The sequence below is a fragment of the Tiliqua scincoides genome, chromosome 2 (assembly GCF_035046505.1).
Source record: "Tiliqua scincoides isolate rTilSci1 chromosome 2, rTilSci1.hap2, whole genome shotgun sequence".
NCBI classification, from domain to species: domain Eukaryota; kingdom Metazoa; phylum Chordata; class Lepidosauria; order Squamata; family Scincidae; genus Tiliqua; species Tiliqua scincoides.
This window is the reverse complement of record NC_089822.1, coordinates 228,175,209-228,198,247: the sequence shown is the minus strand read 5'-3', so window position 1 is coordinate 228,198,247 and position 23,039 is coordinate 228,175,209. Positions and strand designations below refer to the sequence as shown.

At 43.9% G+C, this 23,039-nt stretch overlaps 1 protein-coding gene across 1 annotated transcript in view; it reads right to left on the bottom strand.

Annotated features, from left to right (window-relative positions):
- Window positions 1-23,039, bottom strand: part of RAD18 (RAD18 E3 ubiquitin protein ligase) — a 152,808-nt gene that overhangs the window by 88,941 nt on the left and 40,828 nt on the right. The window contains exons 9-10 of the mRNA XM_066612984.1: window positions 15,333-15,409; window positions 7,176-7,236 (exon numbers count right to left, since the gene is read on the bottom strand). Of these exons, the coding sequence (XP_066469081.1) occupies window positions 7,176-7,236; window positions 15,333-15,409 (138 nt within the window). The remainder of the gene's footprint in view (window positions 1-7,175; window positions 7,237-15,332; window positions 15,410-23,039) is intronic.

The following is a 23,039-nucleotide window of genomic DNA, read 5'->3' as shown; positions in this document are numbered from 1 at the left end:
GGAGGTATGTGTACCCACCTCAGATGCTGATGTGCACGTTCAATCAGCATATCAGTTGGCTATGCTGTACCTCCAAAACTAGAGCTGATAGGGCAAAACCGATGCCATTTTTAGAACTCGCACCCCAAATATATCCAATTGATCTAACTTTTAAGGCACCAAAATGTGTGTTGGGCTGTGTAACTATTACAGTTTAGATTTTACAATCATTTTGTACTCCATGGTATGTGTTCAAGACAACATTAATTCAGGTTTATTGATTTACCCTAGCCACCTTTTCATGTATGCAATGACCTGGTGAAAACATAATAAAAGACTTGGCCTTTTATCCCCAAATAAACTCACATTAGAGCATGCTTGTGAGCTTGTGTTAATGAGCATAAACAACATGGATTAATCTGGAGGCTTCTCTAGTGAGGGGCTCACTAAGAATTGCAACAAAGGAGCTATTTTAACATACCATCATGAATAGCTCCTGAGCACTCTTTTATTACTATGTAAACCACACCAGTTGGTTGAACTGTAAAGAGGTTGAAGCATGCATGAAAGTCATATGGAAATGAATGGACTTTGCATAAAAGCAACTTGGGACCAAATCCTATCCAGTTTTCCAGTGCCAATGCAGCCATGCTAATGGGGCATGTGCTGCATCCGGTGGTGGGGGAGGGGAATCATGGAGGCCTCCTCCAGATAAGGGAGCATTTGTTTCCTTTCCTCAAGGCTGCATTGTAGCTGCACCAGCACTGGAAAGTTGGATAAGACTGGGCCCTTAGTGAGTTTGGTCCACAGCCATTTCTTACATAGCAATCTGTAAAACAGCAGTCTTTTGCTTGTGTTAAAATGCTTTGGTCCACAGCCATTTCTTACATAGCAATCTGTAAAACAGCAGTCTTTTGCTTGTGTTAAAATGCTGTAAATCAGTGTTTCTCAAGGTTTGTCCTCTGCTGTACAGCTTCACATGGTCCATCTATTTGAAGTACCACCGGAACTAACTGGCAATGACATCATTGCCAGTTACTTCTGGGTTTGGGAGGTCAGATGCAAAATGACAAACACCAGTACGAGGCTCAAGGTGGACAAGACGGCTTCTTTGAATGTGGAAAAGCATGCTTTGGAGCTCTGCCCACCAAGCGTTTCACTGTGTCGTGTTCCTTGTCTCGCTGCTGGACAGCAGGGATCCTGCGAGTACCGCCTCAAGTAACACACAAGTACAAAATGGCAAAAAAAAAAAATTCTACTCTTTAACGTGTGCAAGCAGCACAGCTTGAAATGTGCTGAAACATTGTGCCCAAGAAGCCTGATGGAGTGGAGAAGCAGAAAGCACTAATGCCTGGCAAACATGCTTCTCCTAGTAAAGAAGATTTCTTGGTTCTTATCTAGCCCACTAATTTGGAATAAAATGTAAAGCTGCTCTTAGCTCTTTTTTTCTTTTTCTTAATGGCTTGACATTAGAAAAAGTGTGAAACAACAAAAGCAAGAGATCAACACGCTAAGTGGATTTTTCTGTGCTACACTTTATATTATCACATTATAACTTAATAGTATAATCAGCTGCAGTTAGTATACAAGCGGAGAAGAAAGGAAATGAACAGTTGTACCACAAAACATCTGCTCACAGGGGATAGCAAAGCCAGCAAATTTTATTGTCAATTGTCTGTCTCCATAAGAAGGATGAAATGTCCCTGGCATCCTCTGGAGAGTATTTACTCCTCTGTTTAAGTAGGTTCCTGAGTGAATAACTCAGCTAGTTTATCCAGCTGTATCTCCTGTATAATTCCTAAAGAATTTTGGGTGCCGCCATCATGGGATGAGATATTAGAATTCCCCCTAGTTTAATTAACCAAAAAGTTAGTCTTATTTACAAACACAGAAATGCAGTACATGAAAAAAAAAATGTTGGCTTGATCCAAAGCTCCAAAAGTAGGTTTACTTTAGAAGTTTTATCTCTCCCAGAGTGTTGAATCTTAGAAGCAGTACTAGCTAACTCCAGCTGAAGACCCTGACCTAAGAATTGGTTGTGCATTTATAGGAACCTGTCTGAGAAATTGATGCAGCGGCATAACCTGCTTTATGATATTGACCAGGGTGAAACAAAGGTCAACCTAATGTAACAATGTGCACTTTTGCACTTAGGAAAGAAGGCATAGGGGAAATAAGGAGAAACAAAGGTCAGATTTACACATTACATGCCATTTCTACAGTTTCACGGGTTGCATGCCTGTGACAAATGGGTTCAAAGCATTCAACTGGATTAAAGCAAGCAATGTACAATTTGCAGTCTGCTGAAAAAAAGTCTTGGCAGCTATGTAGTTTCAAATTTATCCAGCACCCAAGTCCCCTTCTCTGAAACCAAAGGAAGCAGAGCTGCTAATTTACCCAGTTTGACCAGTTGTACAGATTTCTAGATGATAAAATATCTGATCCAAGCAGTCTGGCAACTCCACTTTTTGTTTGGACACATCCCTGAGCTTTCATGTTCTGAAAAATAATCCCTTCAATGCAACAAAGGCAGTTTATACTCAGCATGTCACAGTGCCATACTAGGGCATTAAACAGTCATGTCGCACACAACTAAGTTCACTGCACTACTCTGGAAAAGTCACAGTGGTTCTGCAGCTGCTTAATTGAGCATCACCGTTTACTCATAGTTTCTAGTACAGAGTGTTCTGAGCTCTGTCTATCAATACGTTTGGTGGCAAGGCCACATTGTCTAAAAACTCACAAAAGTCATGTTTAATTACCACTTTTCATAATGCTGGTTTTCTGCTTCTTCCTTTGTACCCACCAGTCTTCTACACCAATGTAGTCTTCTACAATCACAGCAGCAACAGTAGCACTAGAAAAGCAAAAAGTGTGCAGATGCAGGACCCGGAATGGTGGGCACTGGATTTTTAATTTAATTTAAGGCTACAGTCCTATACACACTTTCCAGGGAGTAAGCCCTATTGAGTCCAGTGGGACTTACTTCTGAGTAGATATGCATAGGATTGTGCTGTGAGTCAGATAAATTACTTACATCTATCCAGACAGTTATCATAAATTATCTTCTCTGTTGCAGTACCATTTTTATGGAATTCACTATCTGAGTATCTAAAATTGGCCTCTTTAGTAGAGAATTTCCAGTGAAGCCTAAAAACATTTTCATTTACATTTGCTTTTAGGGTTGATTAAGTGTAGGATATGTTTGGCTGTTTTAATCTGGTCTGTTGCTTTTATTGTGTATTTATATGATTCGGGCCAGCTTACTAGTTTTCACTTGTCGTGTATTGCCTTTTTACCTACGGATTTGTAGAATTGTGGCTACTATTTGCTGTGCTGGCTTTGAAGTTTTAAATTTTTTGAAATTTATATACTAATATTTTATATTTTATCATGTAATTTAAGTCGCTGTGAGCTTCTGGAAAGGCAGGGTATAAATGTTTTAAATAAAAAAATAGAATAAACCAGACAAATACATACTCTAAAATTTCTTGTAGTTTTTTTAAAAAGTAATAAAATGCTTAGTAAATCTTAATTTATTGAAAGCTCAGGTTTATACATATGTATGCAGTACCAGGCAGGAGGCTCATGATGTCTATTGCTGAATGTTCCTGTAAGTCTTCATGAACGAGATGGTTTTTTGAAGCCAATGCCCTTGTTGAGTACTATCTTATCCACAGTAACATCCCTAGAAAGAAGTAAACCCATTCCTTCAACTCCCTTGAGAAACTAGACAGGTTCAAGCAGCTGCTCCAGAATGTTATAAAACATCCTGCTATTTGTACAAACCAAGAAACTAAGACACACTTCAGCAAAAATCTGGTCTCCAGATAAAACAGATGCCTGCTGCTTGATTTTCGCTTCCAGCACCTTTAAGTGAGCATCTTAAAAGTCATGCAACAAATGACAACACTGGCAAACCAGCTTTCCATGGCCATTCCTTTTTCAAGGAACTGAGTGAAGCTGCTAATGCAATGCTTAGAATCCATGGCAGTGCGGTATCACACCTACTATGCTCTTAATATCATTCACAGTCCATTTTAAGAGGCTATGGTTTACATCAGGGGTCTCAATAATATTGCCTGGAGGCCGCATCTGGCCCACCACAAGATTTTATCTGGCCCCCAGCAACTTTTGTTTTTGTCAGAGTATTTGCTGTTTGACATTTTTACTCCTTGTATATCGTTTCTCAGTTTAAGCATGGCATTGTTTCTTTGTAATATCACATTTCTCTTTTGTTCTGAATCATACCATGTTGGTAAAAAAAAATCCAAGCAAAATGTGTTCATTCATTTAAATTTCATTCATTCATTTATAAAACTGATTTTTTTTTTTCAACCCACAAATAAATGTGTAAAATATACTATGTGGCCCTCATACTGAAAAGTTTGGAAACCCCTGGTTTACATGGATGAGAGAAACATTTTGTGCCATAATCTTCCTCATGAGGAAGAGGGCACCTTTACAATTTTGCTTTTATAAAACAAAAGAGGATATTTCTGGTGCAAAAATGTACCTGATGTCAAAGGCCAAATACACTGGGACTCATCAGTTCTCAAAATACAAACAAAAGGTTTCCTGAGACAGAAGTGAGTCATTATCTGAATAAGTAGAACCTCCATAATGGCCTGGATCTTGTGAATGTTATGAACAAACAGAGAAGCAAACACTGTACCAAATTCCCTACCCTTCTTAATAAGAACATAAGAACATAAGAACAGCCCCACTGGATCAGGCCATAGGCCCATCTAGTCCAGCTTCCTGTATCTCACAGCGGCCCACCAAATGCCCCAGGGAGCACACCAGATAACAAGAGACCTCATCCTGGTGCTCTCCCCTACATCTGGCATTCTGACTTAACCCATTCCTAAAATCAGGAGGTTGCGCATACACATCATGGCTTGTACCCCATAATGGATTTTTCCTCCAGAAACTCGTCCAATCCCCTTTTAAAGGCGTCTAGGCTAGACGCCAGCACCACATCCTGTGGCAAGGAGTTCCACAGACTGACCACGCGCTGAGTAAAGAAATATTTTCTTTTGTCTGTCCTAACCTGCCCAACACTCAATTTTAGTGGATGTCCCCTGGTTCTGGTATTATGTGAGAGTGTAAAGAGCATCTCCCTATCCACTCTGTCCATCCCCTGCATAATTTTGTATGTCTCAATCATGTCCCCCCTCAAGCGTCTCTTTTCTAGGCTGAAGAGGCCCAAACGCCGTAGCCTTTCCTCATAAGGAAGGTGCCCCAGCCCCGTAATCATCTTAGTCGCTCTCTTTTGCACCTTTTCCATTTCCACTATGTCTTTTTTGAGATGCGGCGACCAGAACTGGACACAATACTCCAGGTGTGGCCTTACCATCGATTTGTACAACGGCATTATAATACTAACCGTTTTGTTCTCAATACCCTTCCTAATGATCCCAAGCATAGAATTGGCCTTCTTCACTGCCACCGCACATTGGGTTGACACTTTCATCGACCTGTCCACCACCACCCCAAGATCTCTCTCCTGATCTGTCACAGACAGCTCAGAACCCATCAGCCTATATCTAAAGTTTTGATTTTTTGCCCCAATGTGCATGACTTTACACTTACTGACATTGAAGCGCATCTGCCATTTTGCTGCCCATTCTGCCAGTCTGGAGAGATCCTTCTGGAGCTCCTCACAATCACTTCTGGTCTTTACCACTCGGAAAAGTTTGGTGTCATCTGCAAACTTAGCCACTTCACTGCTCAACCCTGTCTCCAGGTCATTTATGAAGAGGTTGAAAAGCACCGGTCCCAGGACAGATCCTTGGGGCACACCGCTTTTCACCTCTCTCCATTCTGAAAATTGCCCATTGACACCCACTCTCTGCTTCCTGGCCTCCAACCAGTTCTCAATCCACGAGAGGACCTGTCCTCTAATTCCCTGACTGTGGAGTTTTTTCAGTAGCCTTTGGTGAGGGACCGTGTCAAACGCCTTCTGAAAGTCCAGATATATAATGTCCACGGGTTCTTGGATTCCTGTCAGACCTACCTTAAAGCTAAACATAGAAAAGAATCAATATTTTGTGTGATTTGTGGGAATAAATCACAACGGTGATTCTTGTGTGGTAATTAGTGCTGGAAAAGACTGGGAAAGGACTGGGACTGCAACCATAAGTGGCAGCTGTTGCACATTGGTAGTTTGTGGCTCTCAGCATAATGTACTGAGTAGAATATTGAATTGACCAGGCCACACATTCTGTTAAATATTTAGTTTGGCTTTGTGAGTATGCAGTCTTTTAAGTTAAATAGCAACAGTTCAAAAAGAAAAAGAAGAGAGTGAAACATATTGGAACCACAGAGCGGGTATATAATCCTTTTCTGCAGTAATCCTCACAAAAATGGCACCCCCAAAGTCACTCTTAGTCCAACAAGAGAAGTTACCTCATGCCAAGAAATGGTGAACAAGACAAATGAAGAGGTAAAGTCCAATCCCACAAAATATTGATTCTTTTCTATGTTTAGCTTTAAGGTAGGTCTGACAGGAATCCAAGAGTGCTGATGTGCCCACATCACATTGCTTTCACTCAAAGAAAGACAGGGATCAACTTGTTTATCTCTTGAGCACAATTGTTAATAAGGTCTGAACTCCGTATCCATGGAGGGCTCTGTTCCAGAACCCCCCAGAGATACGGGGGTAGCCATTTAAATCCTTTCAAAAGGATTAAAAATAGCTCAAAAGAATCGTGATGCATTCTGGGGTGATGCTGGGAGGAACAAGGAACCTCTGCGAAACCCAGAAGTATCTTTTGAGCTATTTTTAGCTCTAAGAGGCTTGGAAACCATATGGTTTGACACATGAAGGTAAGAAGTGTGATTTTGGCACTTTCTCATTTTAAAGGGATTAAAATGGCAACCCTAGTATTTACTGGCATCCACGGTGAGTTAAATTCATGGATGTCAGATCAGCTGATACTGAGGTCACACCTGTACTAGCGTGCATTAAAAAAATCTTGCAGGCGGTGGAACGCCAGAAGTTTGTTTCCCAATGATGTGTCACTGCAATCCCATAATGCTCTAGTCACTCCTTTTCCTTTGTTCTGCCAATATTTTAGAAAAATCATAAGGGGGAAATAAATAATTCAATACCAGTTCATTTTGTATACACACAATCGCTAAGAGAGCATTTCTTTTTTAAAAAATGTAAATGAAATAATCATATTACTTACGGTAATCTCTATGAATTTCATCCATTTCATTTTCCGTCTGGTGCTTTGTAAATGTCATGCTCTGCAACAGTAGTGCAAACATTAGGTTTTTTCATGAAGAAAGGGTGGGGGACTATCAAACAGTACACCAACATTTTAAGTCATAATTGTCTTGAAACCAGAAGAATCTCTCATCACTCACTTAGCTATTGCTTTTTTATGTTTTAATGCTCTTTCCTACCACATCCAAACAGCCTAGTTGTATTTAACATATGCTGAGCACTTCAGGAGAGATCCTTTTCTTCACTGTCAAGCAAAGTGCTCCATGTTTCCAAGGAAACAAAATAGAGTTTGGATTTTCCCTAAAGCCCTGTTTAGCCTTATAACTGGGAATATCTCTCTCTTTTTATTTTTTTACATAAATATCTTATATCTTTTTACATATATACCATTGATTGTGTACTTCTGTGTAATATATATAGTCCAGAATGCACAAAAGCTGACAGTAGCTATAGAGCTTACCCTTAAGAGAAAACCCCAAATACTCGTAGTTCCATTCCTATCTTAAATATGCTCATTTTTATCTCTGAAAGCTGAGTATATAATTTCTCGAAGACAGAACCAAGTAGGTAGCCTTTGGATATGGTTGTGTTGGGCAGAATGAGGGCACAGGAACTTCCACAGGTAACCTGCTCAAATTCTTCTGGGACAGACTCCTGAAGCTATCCAGAGACGTGGTATAAATCAGGGGTGGTAAAAATCAGGGGTGTCAAACTCATTTCATACAGCGGGCCGAATAGCATTCATGGCGCCTACTGAGACCCTGAAGTGATGCCATTAAGCAGGAAGTGATAATATTAAGCAGGTCATGACCACAAATAAGCCCCTCTTCTCACTTAGGAAATCGTTAGCTGCAAATGACAACAGAGAAAATACACAAATTTTGATATTTTCAAGATATGGGAGAGGCAATTATTGCATGGGCTGTCTTTTCAGCCATGACACCTCAGGACAGCTCCGCAGCTGATGCTGGAGCTAGGAGAGCCAGGGGGCTGGATAAAGAGCTTCCGAGGGCCCCATTCCACCCCCAGGCCTTATGTTTGACACCCCTGGTATAAATGATAATTTAGGGTGAGGATAAATAATGCTTAGAAGCCCATGCTCCCATTAAAAGTTGGAAGCTTTGTGCCATTTTCTAACCATTGCAGCTGCGAAGGACCGGTTGCAATTCCATACACATAGAACGTCAGGCAGAACTGGTATCTAACACAAAATCCAATACAAAATACCGAGAACCCCCTGCTTTCATTAAGAAATGTTAAGTGTCTAGGTATAATATGTATACCGCTCACCTCAATCAGACAAAATGAATTGACATTACCACGGCATATCCAGTAGATTAGTGTATCTATGCAATCTCCAGCAGCTTTCAATTTGGAAATACAAGATGAGCACCCTTATCCGAAATTACAAAATATGGAATATTCCAAAATACAGAACTTTTATGATCATCAACCTGACTTTTCAATAAACTTTTTTGCCTAAAGAAATAAAATCACAGACTGTGTTTCATGCACAAACCTTGTGTTATGCACAAAATCATCTTAAAAATTGTACAAAATTACCTTCAGGCTATGCATATAAGGGGTATATGAAACATAAATGAATTTTGTGTTTAGACTTGGGCCCCATCCCCAAGATCTCTCATTATGTATATGCAAGTATTACAAAATATGGAAAAATCCAATATCCAAAAACTTCTAGTATAAACACTTCTGGCACTTCGGATAAGGGATGACCAAACTGTAGTAATTTAATGCGCAACAGCAGCTTCACTATCTAAAACGGTGGTTCCCAAACTTTACGCAAAGGTAAGGAAACCACTGAGTGCTTAAGGAGCCATTATGGGGGGTGGTAACTCGGCAGCAATGGCACTTCCAAGTTTGTGCCACTTCTGCCACCACTGACTGAGTGAAAAAAGAGGTTTCAGACTTGCCCGGCGGCAGCTGTGCAAACCCAGAAGTGCCACTGCTGCAGGCCTACCGTCACCACCAGTTGTTACCCTCTAAGTTTGCCCTGGGCTTCTAGGAGCACACTTTGAGAAACACTGGTCTAGAGATTTTTTGAGCAAACGAGGATATAGCAATCAACACACAGCTCCTTCATTCTTAAGTGATACAGCCATCTTCATCACCAAGCACTTAATGCCAACACTATACAGACTAGCCTAGTGAAAGTAAGTCACAAGAAACCTCTGCCCTACTTTGAGGTCAGTAGGACCAGTGGCATAGCTAGCGAGGGGCGGGGGGGCGTTCTGCCCCAGGTACCAACATTGGGGAGATGACACCACAAATGAGCCAACCACTAACATTGCGGAAGTTATGAATAACCCCATCATGCTATATACCGTTAGATGCGGAATTTCCAGAGGAATGCAATGCAAAAAACCGGAGTGAAATATCTCCTTTCCATCAAAACTTATGGCCAAAAAGCCGGAAACAAAAAAAAATGCATGGAGCCCTATGGAAAGTGAAACCAAGCCATATTGTGCCTTTAGTCACAGGTAGGCGAACTTGCCTTAGTGTGTCAGAAAGGGCAGGCTGAGAGGAATCCAACAACACCAGAATGGTTCCTATCCAAAGACAGGAGCCCCCAAAAAACACCCAAGAAGGAAGTCCTTCCCTCCAAGCAGACAAATGAAGAGGCACCTGAGGGGGGACATGATTGAGACATACAAAATGATGCAGGGGATGGACAGAGTGGATAGAGAGATGCTCTTTACACTCTCACATAACACCAGAACCAGGGGACATCACCTAAATTGAGTGTTGGGAGAGTTAGAACAGACAAAAGAAAATATTTCTTTACTCAGCGTGTGGTTGGTCTGTGGAACTCCTTGCCATAGGATGTGGTGATGGCGTCTGGTCTGGACGCCTTTAAAAGGGGATTGGACAAGTTTCTGGAGAAAAAATCCATTATGGGGTACAAGCCATGATGTGTAGGTACAACCTCCTGATTTTAGAAATGGGCTATGTCAGAATGCCAGATGCAGGGGAGGGCACCAGGATGAGGTCTCTTGTTATCTGGTGTGCTCCCTGGGGCATTTGGTGGGCCGCTGTGAGATACAGGAAGCTGGACTAGATAGGCCTATGGCCTGATCCAGTGGGGCTGTTCTTATGTTCTTCTACTTATGTAAATGTATTGAGCCCTATGGAAAGTGAAAGTAAGCCACATGGTCGCGTTTACTCGCGAATAAACAAAAGTGCCTTGGCTGCTGGTCAAGTCAGGCAAAGGGGAATGCAAGGCTAGCTGCAAGGTCCCAATCTGATGAAAGTGGAGCTCAACAAATGCTCCAAAAGGCAGCACCTCCCCCCCATAGAATAAAACAGAGGCTTGAGTTGGTAAGGTAGGCACTGGGGAGGGCTGAAAATCTCACTGATTTTTTTGTGTGTGGGGGGGGTGTTATTGCAGGCAGGCTACAGAGAAAATTCACTTGGTGAAACAAGGCTGGCTTCTGCTAAATTATCTGTTTTTCTTTAATTATTTATAATTATTTTATTTTGCTTAATGATGTCAATTTCAGCCATCACATCACTTCTGGTGGGTCCTGGACAGATTATCATTCTAAAAAGTGGGTCCCAGTGTTAAAAGTTTGAGAACCACTGCCTTAACTCAAAACAGGCCAATGAGACATCCTGGGGGGGGGGGGGTTAACCCTAGTGACCAAAATTCTGGAAATCATGGCTTTTAGGAATAATATATTGGCAACCTTCAGTCTCGAAAGACTATGGTATCGCGCTCTGAAAGGTGGTTCTGGCACAGCGTCTAGTGTGGCTGAAAAGGCCAATCCGGGAGTGACAATCCCTTCCACACCGGGAGCAAGTGCAGTCTGTCCCTGGTCTGTCTCCCTGGCTATGGGCCTTCCTTCTTTGCCTCTTAGCCTCAGACTGTTGGCAAAGTGTCTCTTCAAACTGGGAAAGGCCATGCTGCACAGCCTGCCTCCAAGCGGGCCGCTCAGAGGCCAGGGTTTCCCACTTGTTGAGGTCCATCCCTAAGGCCTTCAGATCCCTCTTGCAGATGTCCTTGTATCGCAGCTGTGGTCTACCTGTAGGGCGCTTTCCTTGCACGAGTTATCCATAGAGGAGATCCTTTGGGATCCGGCCATCATCCATTCTCACGACATGACCAAGCCAACGCAGGCGTCTCTGTTTCAGCAGTGAATACATGCTAGGGATTCCAGCACGTTCCAGGACTGTGTTGTTTGGAACTTTGTCCTGCCAGGTGATGCCGAGGATGCGTCGGAGGCAGCGCATGTGGAATGCGTTCAGTTTACTCTCCTGTTGTGAGCGAAGAGTCCATGACTCACTGCAGTACAGAAGTGTACTCAGGACGCAAGCTCTGTAGACCTGGATCTTGGTATGTTCCGTCAGCTTCTTGTTGGACCAGACTCTCTTTGTGAGTCTGGAAAACGTGGTAGCTGCTTTACCGATGCGCTTGTTTAGCTCGGTATCGAGAGAAAGAGTGTCGGAGATCGTTGAGCCAAGGTACACAAAGTCATGGACAACCTCCAGTTCATGCTCAGAGATTGTAATGCAGGGAGGTGAGTCCACATCCTGAACCATGACCTGTGTTTTCTTCAGGCTGATTGTCAGTCCAAAATCTTGGCAGGCCTTGCTAAAACGATCCATGAGCTGCTGGAGATCTTTGGCAGAGTGGGTAGTGACAGCTGCATCGTCGGCAAAGAGGAAGTCATGCAGACATTTCAGCTGGACTTTGGATTTTGCTCTCAGTCTGGAGAGGTTGAAGAGCTTTCCGTCTGATCTGGTCCGGAGATAGATGCCTTCTGTTGCAGTTCCAAAGGCCTGCTTCAGCAGGACAGCGAAGAAAATCCCAAACAAGGTTGGTGCAAGAACACAGCCCTGCTTCACTCCGCTTCGGATGTCAAAAGGGTCTGATGTGGAGCCATCGAAGACAACAGTGCCCTTCATGTCCTTGTGGAAAGATCTGATGATGCTGAGGAGCCTGGGTGGACATCCAATCTTGGGGAGAATCTTGAAGAGGCCGTCTCTGCTGACCAGGTCGAAAGCCTTTGTGAGATCTATGAAGGCTATAAAGAGTGGCTGTCGTTGTTCCCTGCATTTCTCCTGCAGTTGTCTAAGGGAGAATACCATATCAGTGGTGGACCTGTTGGCTCGGAATCCACACTGCGATTCTGGATAGACGCTCTCTGCAAGTACCTGGAGCCTCTTTAGTACAACTCGGGCAAACAGCTTTCCTACAACGCTAAGGAGAGAGATGCCGCGGTAGTTGTTGCAGTCACCCCTGTCACCTTTGTTCTTGTACAGCGTGATGATGTTTGCATCCCTCATGTCTTGAGGTACTCCACCTTCTCTCCAGCAGAGACAGAGGATTTCATGCAGCTCAGTGACGATGATCTCTTTGCAGCATTTTAGGACTTCAGCAGGGATGCTGTCTTTTCCAGGTGCCTTGCCAAAGGCAAGGGAGTCCAGGGCCACGTGAAGTTCTTCTAGGGTTGGTTCACTGTCAAGCTCTTCCAGCACAGGCAGGCACTCAATGTTGTTCAGTGCTTCTTCTGTGACTACATTTTCTCTGGAATATAGCTCAGAGTAGTGCTGCACCCAGCGTTCCATCTGCTGCGCCCGATCCTGGATGACCTCGCCTGTGGCAGACTTCAGAGGGGCAATTTTCTTCTGTGTTGGACCTAGGGCCTGCTTGATACCATCATACATCCCCTTGATGTTGCCCGTGTCAGCTGCTATCTGTATCTCGGAACAGAGCTGGAGCCAGTAGTCGTTAGCACATCTCCTGGCAGTCTGTTGGACTTTGCTGCGAGCAGTTCGGAGGACCTGCAGGTTGCGCTCACTGGGACAGGCCTTGTATGCTGCTTGAGCTCTCCTCTTTTCCTCAATGACTGGTGTCAACTCCTCAGAGTGGGCTTCAAACCAGTCTGCCGCCTTGTTGGTCATCTTGCCGAATATGGACAAGGCGGTGTTGTAAACGGTATTCTTGAAATGTTCCCATCTGTTGGATGCGTTTGCGTCGGCCGGGCCTGGAAGAGATTCCTCAAGCGCTTGTGCAAATTCCTCCACTTTTCTCTGATCCCGGGTCTTGCTGGTATCAATGCGAGGTCTTCCTTCCTTTTTCGTGTGATACAGTCGCTTTGTTTGCAGTTTCACTCTGCTGCACACCAGGGAGTGGTCAGTGTCGCAGGCAGCACCATGATAACTGCGTGTGATCTTGATGCTGGGAAGGCCGGAGCGTCTGGTGAGGATCAGGTCGAGCTGGTGCCAGTGCTTTGATCTTGGATGTCTCCAAGAGACTCTATGTTGGGGCTTTGTGTTGAAGAATGTGTTGCTGACACAGAGACCGTGATGACAGCAAAACTCTAGCAGGCGTTGGCCATTTTCGTTCATCCTCCCAGTGCCAAACTGACCTAAGCAAGTGGGCCATGAACTGTTATCAGCACCAACTCTAGCATTGAAATCGCCGAGGATGAACAATGGCTCTTTTACAGGGATTTTCTTGACAGTGGTGGCCAGGTCATCATAGAATTTGTCTTTGGCTTCTGCTGGAGACGACAGAGTTGGTGCATAAGCACTGATGAGAGTGATAGGTCCTGCTGATGACTGGAGCTGCAGGGACAAAATTATTTCACTTCCCACAGTAGGTGGGATGATGGATTTCAGCAGGGTATTTCTGACCGCAAAGCCAACGCCATGTTCCCTGGTTTCGTTTGGTGGTTTTCCCTGCCAGAAAAATGAGAAATTTCTCTCCTTGACAGATCCGGAATCTGGCAGCCTAGTCTCTTGAAGGGCGACGATGTCCATCTGCAGTCTGCTCAGCTCCATGTCGATGACAGCTGTTTTGCGTGCGTCGTCTATTTCTTGCAGGTCATCAGAGAAGCCAGGTGTCATCGTCCTAACGTTCCAGGTGCCCAGCTTTAGGGCAGTAGTTTTCTGTTTTCTGTTGCATGGTGCAGAGTTGTCGATCCGCTTGTCGGTTTTCACCCTAAACCCCACGCACCCCATGAGGTTAACGGACCGTGGCGAGGCAACACCTTACTGGCTGGGGACTGCCCAGCTTAAGGCGGGCGGTAGCTGCCCAATGAGATGCAATGATCTCTCCCACCGTCGGAAGCAGCCCCTGGCGTCATGCTCTACGCCAATCGAGCAAAGACTTATAACCGGTAAACTGCTGCTTCCCGTGTTGTGCCGACGCCGTATGGCGAAGTTGGAGTGTCCTCTCCAGTGCGCGAAGCCTGGGTAAAGAAGGTATGGAGGATAGGCTGTTACCCATGCAGCAAATCCCCCCTCTCCACGTCGCTGGAATGGTCCAATGGAAAGGCAGAAGCCAATACGGTTGGTTCCAGCGGCGTCGCAGGAGTTGCCAGAACGTGACTGTGTTCAGCCATGAACTGCCTAAGGGACTCCGGCTCCTGATTTTGCCTCGAGGTTGACTCCTGAAGCCTTTTCCACAACTGGATGTAGCCACAAGGCAGTGGAGGTTTGAGGTCAGAGTTTCCTTCTCTTAGATGAGCTGCCTTCCTAGGCTGACGAGTCCCATCTACCCGGTAGGAATAATACCATCATGTTATATACCATTTGATGCAGAATTTCATCCATTGCTTGTGGGGAAATATTCACTGCATTTATTTTCTGGCCATTATTATTATTATTATTATTATTATTATTATTATTCATTTCATGTCATGACTACTACTATCTCTCAGTCTCACCTACCTCACAGGGTTGTTGTGAGGACAAAATAAGGGAAGCAACCATGTACACCACTCTGAGCTGCTTAGAGGAAGGGTGGTATAAAAATGTGAATTAATTAATCAATAGTTTAATTAATAATATATTTAATAATAATAAACAATTCATTAATTAATTATGTCATATGGGGTGACAAAAATTCATGGGTCCTGGGTGTCAAATGACCTAGTTATACCTCTGAGAAGGGCACATTACAATTCAGCAAAGGTGCTACTGTCACCCTCAACCTGAGCAGCCTGATTAGAATTTGGGTGCAAGTTATCTGTGAAGGGATGTATTTTCAAGCTCAACAATACCACAGGGCAGGCGGAGCCCAACTGAATCTTCATTTAATAATGAAGAGACATATACTTACAGTTTGAGTCAAAGTTTATAAGCGTACCTCTTTCTCGGGTTTACTGGATTCAAGCTGTGCTCGAATTTTCTCGTCGTTTTCCAGCTCTTTTACTATATCGGAAACTGTGAACATGAAATGAATGAACACCATTAAGCAGCAACATAACACCACAGGCATTCTTACTTGAGTCAAAAATAAAAGCATATTCTAACTTCCCTATCAGGTACAAATGTTGGACTGTAAAAAATACATTTTGAACAACAATGAAGTTCTTCCTAAACGGGGGGAAAGAGTCGAGAGGCTGTTGGGGAGGCAAGACTGAGTCAATGGAAACCGGTAAAAGGAGAGAAGGAATCAATAAGCACATGCTAGCTGTCAGAAATGATATGGATTTCTCCTGTGTTGAACTACTAACTTTTTCTGAGTGAGCTCAGGGACCTTCTTGACATACCCAACTGTTGACAGCTCTCAGCATCACAGAACTTTTACAAATGCAGTAATAGCTGCTGCGTAAGGAGACCACAGAGAGACAAAGAAGGGAAACTCTAAGAGCAACAGGAAGGAAAGGCAGAGGGATAATCATGGCTTCTGGCAGTAACAGGTCTATTACTCCAAGAATTGTATAAACAATCTATCACTCTTGCTTATTGTGTGCTCCACTGGGGAATTAGGAGAGAGGGCCACAGCAATGAGCCTTGGAAGCAAAAGACATACAGTACATCAGCAGCTTCATGCGATGCTATCAGTTGCATACGGAGTGCAGGCGGAAGATCAAATGTGTGCTATTTCTTTTTTAAGTGAAAGAACAAATTGCTTGCACATTCAAAACTAAGCCAACAGAGATGAGGCAAGGCTAAAACCCTCTCCAGGACGTCCTAGCTTCAAATGTGCAGGGAATTTGCTTGTTGCAAAACACGTCCTCCAACATGCATTGCCTCACCTGCGATCTGGTTAAGCCAAAGGTAAGTTCAGAAGTCCTACATAATATCTACAAAGACTGTTAGGTCCTGCTTTGACAGCACACAGTTGTCTGCCCAGCTGAGGCACAGGTTTACCACCTTAATGAAAACAAAGCCTATGAACACTAGTTGTGCATGCAAAAGGTAAAAATGTGTGTACTTGCGGGGGAGGGGAGGAAACATTTGGATTTCTTCCATCAACATTTGTGATTATTGCTGTATTAAAATTAATGTTTCGTAATGAATAAAAAGCTGATGGGGTAAGTCAGCATGTGGGATTTGAGCCTAAGAGAACATGTCTTGAACGCCTGCCCTACAATCAGCTCAATGGACCAAAACGCTGAGCAAAGCCTCCGTTCCATTTCAATTCCCTTCTTATGAAAGAGAAATATAACTGATCTGTTGTAAGTTGCTGAGAGATCAAATAACCCAAGAATGGGAGGGACTGCTACAATGATGACAAATTATAAGAATTCAAAACATGAAGGAAAATGGTTTTAATAGGCCTCTTGTCTGTTAGCACTATGCAGAATTCTACTTACATGACTGTCTTTCTGGGAACAACAAGTAAAGAGAGGCAGAATATTTGAGAGTATGTTACACCACCAGAATTTTCTGGCTTCTCCAACTGTGTTCCATTTGGATAATGTGTGTGTTGATTTTAAAGCCTGTCCTAAAATGACCTAAAATGCCCAGGACAGAACCAGTTACTTCAGAGTCTATGGATTTTAATACCAAAATTCTGTTAGTATGTCAGCAAATGCAGCCCAAAAGCATGTCAGACCAAAGCAATTAACTTTTAAGGGTGCAACCCAGGGCATAGAACTCCTGGAAAAATACAAGGTTATTGCAGTTATCAGATATCAAGGGAGGTTAAAAGTGAGTATAAAAGATAGAAGAGCGGAGGAGAGATTTACAACATGGAATTCTATTCCAATCTTCACCTTGTACTATCACAATGCCAGATAGAAAGTATATCTCTGGTGGTAACACGGGAAGTCTGGCTTTAAAAGGACATCAACAAACTAATGGAAGAGTTTAGATTCTCAACTTTGGAAGCATATACAAGAAGCTCAAATAAATAACTCAGAGTTTTCCTTTTCTTATGCTGTAACATAGACTTCTGATTTTCCAAAACAGAAGAAGAAAAAATACTGCATAATGGTTTAATTGTCTTCTAACAGAACCTTTCAGACTACAATGTGAGCTTTTACCAGGGAGGGTTTGGGTTACTGACAGACAGCATGATCCTGCACTACCTGAGCATCTGCCATTGTGAAAGAACTTCAGCAGCAGCAGTGACCTCACAGCATGGGAGGAGAGGCCAGTACCAGTCAGAGCTGGGCCTCTGCAACGCCCAGATGGAGCACAGAGCAGTAAGGTCCTCCGTCAGGTGGCAAGGTGGCTTTTGGGGGCAGGGGGGACAGGGAAGGCGAGGAGGAGGCAGAGCAGGGCAGAGGGAAAGCAAGATCAGCCCGGGACAGGGGCTGGGATGGCAGCAGAGGCTGCCACTGCATCCCATGCCCCCTTCAGAGCCAAGGAGATCAACCCAGGACTCCTCAATTCTGCACAGGCTAAATAGTGGGTGCAGATCTGTAGACCCATAGGGTCCACCAGGGCTTGACACAAGGTAAGGGAATCGCTGTTACCTTATCCCAAAGAGACTTCCCTTCCCTTGCCCCATAGGATATAGTGGCGGCTATTTTGGTGCCGCTGTCTTCCTGGGCATCGGGGAAGCTTAGGATTGGGCCATGAGTGTGTGCTTTGCATGAATTTTGTTCCAGTTGCAATCCCTGGCAGTTAAAAGAATCAAAGGTAGCTGGGGGGGAAACTCCTCCTAAGATGCAGGAAAGTCATTGCCACTCAAATGAAGACAGCCTGTATTCCAATGCTGTGACTGTATAGAAGACATCTTCTTAGGTAGGTTTAAAAAAATTAAGTAGACCCTCTTTTTAAGCCCACTGTTGTTTTAGCGTTCTGCAAACACCAGGTCAAATTATGAGCAGCTGTTCCTTTAAACATATATTTGTGCAAACCACATTAGGAAACTGAATGTTGATCTAGCAGACTTTCAATCTGCTGGAGAAAAGCAATTCTTATGTTTCTTTTATTTCATTTTTTATGAAGCACTTTCAGAGATCAATATTCAATTTTTTATGATGTCCATGCTTGCGATGCCTTTTCTCTAATTCTATTTACAGATAGGAAAACAAAGAGAGCAAGTGACTTGATGAAGGCCACTCAATAAGCCCATTACTCATCTGCAATTTGTCAAGCACCTTGTTTTAATGGTTTACACAGTGTCAGATCTGAGAAGCCTGGTAGTAGAGCCAATACCCCAACTTCAAGGATCCCAGTCCTTAAGGGACTGAACCAGACAGATCACAGGGTGGAAGCACAGACCACAAGACCAAGAACAAACAGAGGATAGATGAAGACAGGAGCAAGGATATGGTAGAATGAGCAACCGCCTTGCAGGAGCCAAAGATTAAAGAAACATCAGGATCCATGTGACTGAAGAGTAAACCATTCCTCTAGCAAGGAGTTGGACTGATCTGTAACATATACAGGCAAAATGAACATAGTCACAGAGCTGAAAGAAGAGCTCCACAAAGACCACAGAAGTCTACAGCTAGAGAACAGCATCATTTGCTGGAATAGACAACAAGCCAAAATGAAAAAACAAAAAAACAAAAAGGCAACAGGTTTCGTGATTGAGACATCTAAGATTGATACATGGGGTGGAGACAACCTTCCTTACAACATCAAAACCAGATGTCATCCAATGAAACTGACTGGTGGAAGATAAAGGAGAGCCAAAAGGAAGGACTTCATGCAATGCATAATTAATCTGGGGAAATCATTGCCATAGGATATAGTGATGGCCACCAGCTTACATGGCTTTGAAAAGGGATTAGACAAATTTACAGATGACTGGTCTATAAGTGGCTTCTATATATGATGGCCCAGCACCACCTCCAGGTTCAGTACCATATGCCTCTGAATATCTGTTGCGGCTGATTGGCCAAAGGAACCACCACGCTGGACTAAATGGGCCTTTAGGTCTCGTCTTCGTCTTCTTCTATTATTATTATTAACAGTATTTATATACCGCTTTTCAACTAAAGTTCACAAAGCGGTTTACAGAGAAAAAAATCAAATAAGTAATGGCTCCCTGACCCAAAAGGGCTCACAATCTAAAAAGATGCAAAAGAACACCAGCAGACAGCCACTAGAAAAGACGCTGCTGGGGTGAGGTGGGCTAGTTACTCTCTCCCTGCTAAGAAGAAGAGCACCCACTTGAAAGAGTGCCTCTTACCCAGTTAGCAGGGGTTAGAGTATGTATTTAACTCCTAAGAGTAGGTGCCTAATTAGAAAATAGCAAGGTCTCCAGTTGAAGGCTCTCCAGCTCTGATGATCTGCAATCTAAATTTAAACTGTCCAAGTTCAACAACTTATTTGTCAGGCAAGAGTGTATCAACACACCACATCCTGCTGTTACTACTCACCATCAGGCAGGAATAAAGTAAAATCCTTAAAGTGATGCAAAGACACAAAATATTCTAATGTAATGCTTCTCTCTGTCTCAAGGAACAGAACTCCCCGTATGCTAATAATCTGAAGACATGACTTTTTTTACTAATTAGAATTTGTTAGAAGACACCAAAAATATCCAGGCAGAATGTGTACAAATGACACACACATTCCTCAAGACATACATGCTAAAGGGCCGTTGACATGGCACACCCATCTCCCAACTTGGTATGAGGGAAAAGGCAATCGGAGCATAAATTTGACTCACAGAGCAATCCTATCTCCAAGCTCCGCCAGCACAGCACTCCCTGCACTGGTGGAATGCGTCGCAAATGTGCCATAAGGCACATTGCGACACCCAGAAAGTAAACAGAGCCAACAGAGCATCCTGTGCCACCCCACCAACATTGCATTGCAACCCAGGGCTACCAGCAGAGGTGAGTTTTATGCCAAGCAGTGCAGGGGCTGGGAGATGGTGGCAGGAGGGTGTTTCAGAGGTGGGGAAGGTGGAACAGGCGGCAGGATTGGCGGAGGCCTCCTTTGCTGTATCCTAACCCCCCACCTGGGCCAGCCGGAGTTACACTGGGCCCTCGAGACTTCCACCAGTTATATAGCTGGCAGAGATCTGAGTAGCCCTAGAGATCTGGCTAGGCATTAGTCAGGGTAAGGGGAAAAATATCCCCATACTGCAAAGGGACCTCCAGCAGCCTCTTAACCTGCGCTGGATACAGTGCAGGCCATGTGGCCTGGCTGGGCCAGCACAGGTTAAGATTGGCTGTAAAACACATACATATTTACTGGGGGAATTATTTAAATCAAAAAGAATGGGGAGAAAGTATATACAGCAACACAATAGCAGTGACCAAAATTGTCTAGCAGACTGCTTCTTGTTCAGCTCAAGAAATTCAGGGTTTTGGTCAAAAAGTAAAAGACTGGCAGTTCTCCAGCAGAGGCACCTTGACCAAGTTAAAATACTTCCAGGCACTCATTCTGGTCAGGGCAAAAGGCACCTACTTAATCCTTGAGGCAAAGCAAACAAGGGGCCACGTGAACCTGATTCGGTTCCAAAAGAGAATAACAAGGCTATTTCCATTCTCTCCTTCTCTGACTCCCTTCTCTGCCAGGTACAATGCCTAGCATCTCCAAGTAGGACATAAAAAATTCCTGTCTGAAACCCTAGAGAGCTGATTCTGAGAAAGTCAGCTAGAACAGACAAAAGAAAATATTTCTTTACTCAGCATGTGGTTGGTCTGTGGAACTCCTTGCCACAGGATGTGGTGATGGTGACAGGCCTGGACGCTTTAAAAGGGGATTGGACAAGTTTCTGGAGGAAAAATCCATTACGGGTTACAAGCCATGATGTGTATGTGCAACCTCCTGATTTTAGAAATGGGCTATGTCAGAAGGCCAGATGCAAGGGAGGGCACCAGGATGCAGGTCTCTTGTTATCTGGTGTGCTCCCTGGGGCATTTGGTGGGCCGCTGTGAGATACAGGAAGCTGGACTAGATGGGCCTATGGCCTGATCCAGTGGGGCTGTTCTTATGTTCGTATGTCCTGCACTCCCAGGAGAGAGTAGTGTGCATTACCTTCAGAGTTTGAAGCTGCCTGGCAAACATGACTTGGAAACCTTTGCCTAGAAGCACTTTGCACAAAAGTTGTTTTCCATAATTAAGAACATAAGAACATAAGAACATAAGAACAGCCCCACTGGATCAGGCCATAGGCCCATCTAGTCCAGCTTCCTGTATCTCACAGCGGCCCACCAAATGCCCCAGGGAGCACACCAGGTAGAGACCTCATCCTGGTGCTCTCCCCTACATCTGGCATTCTGACTTAACCCATTCCTAAAATCAGGAGGTTGCGCATACACATCATCGCTTGTACCCCATAATGGATTTTTCCTCCAGAAACTCGTCCAATCCCCCTTTAAAGGCATCTAGGCTAGACGCCAGCACCACATCCTGTGGCAAGGAGTTCCACAGACCGACCACACACTGAGTAAAGAAATATTTTCTTTTGTCTGTCCTAACCCGCCCAACACTCAATTTTAGTGGATGTCCCCTGGTTCTGGTATTATGTGAGAGTGTAAAGAGCATCTCCCTATCCACTCTGTCCATCCCCTGCATAATTTTGTATGTCTCAATCATGTCCCCCCTCAAGCGTCGCTTTTCTAGGCTGAAGAGGCCCAAACGCCGTAGCCTTTCCTCATAAGGAAGGTGCCCCAGCCCCGTAATCATCTTAGTCGCTCTCAAATTCCGTTTGTTAACTTTAGTTCTTCCAACACGCGATGCCAATTATTTTATAGCTACAGAAAAATCTCACAAACAAAGCAGGATGCTAGATAAAGTCACATTCGTGTTCCATGGGCAAAATTTCTAAGAAGGCAAGCCAAACATGGGTAGAAAGAGCAACTCAGCATTTTCACATGGTTTACGCTTGGAGTGTGACTGCTTGTCAGAAAACTGCAGCAGCAAAAAATGGAAATCAGTACCTTTCATTAACTGAACACAAGATACCTTACCAATTTCTCTGGAACCATATCCACTGCTGAAATGTTTCCATTACCACATTGGAAGAAGGAACTGTTCAGAAGATTTCGTTTTGAATTACAGAGGAGAAAATGGGTTGTGGATTGAAATTCTTTACCACAGTGCAAATATGCATTCATTCCATAGTTTAACCACAGAGGCACCATTCAATGAAAGGAGGCACTAATAGCTGCAAATGCTATCCTACCTGCTTCTCATACTAACCTTTCATCTGAAGGTAACAAACCAGGAAAACTTTTTAGGTGCCTTTTTCAGTCCTGAGGAAAAGGAGCCAGGATTGCACCTGGGAGGCAATCCTGTAAACCAGGGGATCCCAAAGTATGTGTCACGATACCTCAGGGTGTCATGACAAATTCACAGGAGCATCACGGAATGTCCCCAGTCACCCCTCCTACCTTTCTCCCCCCCCCCCCCAGGTGCCACCACCTTGGATCTTGCAAAATCTCACAAGATTTGGGCACTGCCACCTTGGATCTCAAGAGATTTCACAGGATTCAATATGGCAGTGCTTGGCTCAGCCAGGAAGCTGCGGTGACTCTGTGATCCAGGTGAGTTTGGAAACCACTGCAGTAAACACTTATCTGGCTATAAGGTTCACTGAACTCAATGGGACTTACTTCCAAGCAGGCACGGCTAGGCTAGGGTTCTTATTCTGGCTCAGGTTATTGAAATAATGCAGGATTGGAATGAGGGGCTGAAGGGAATCTCA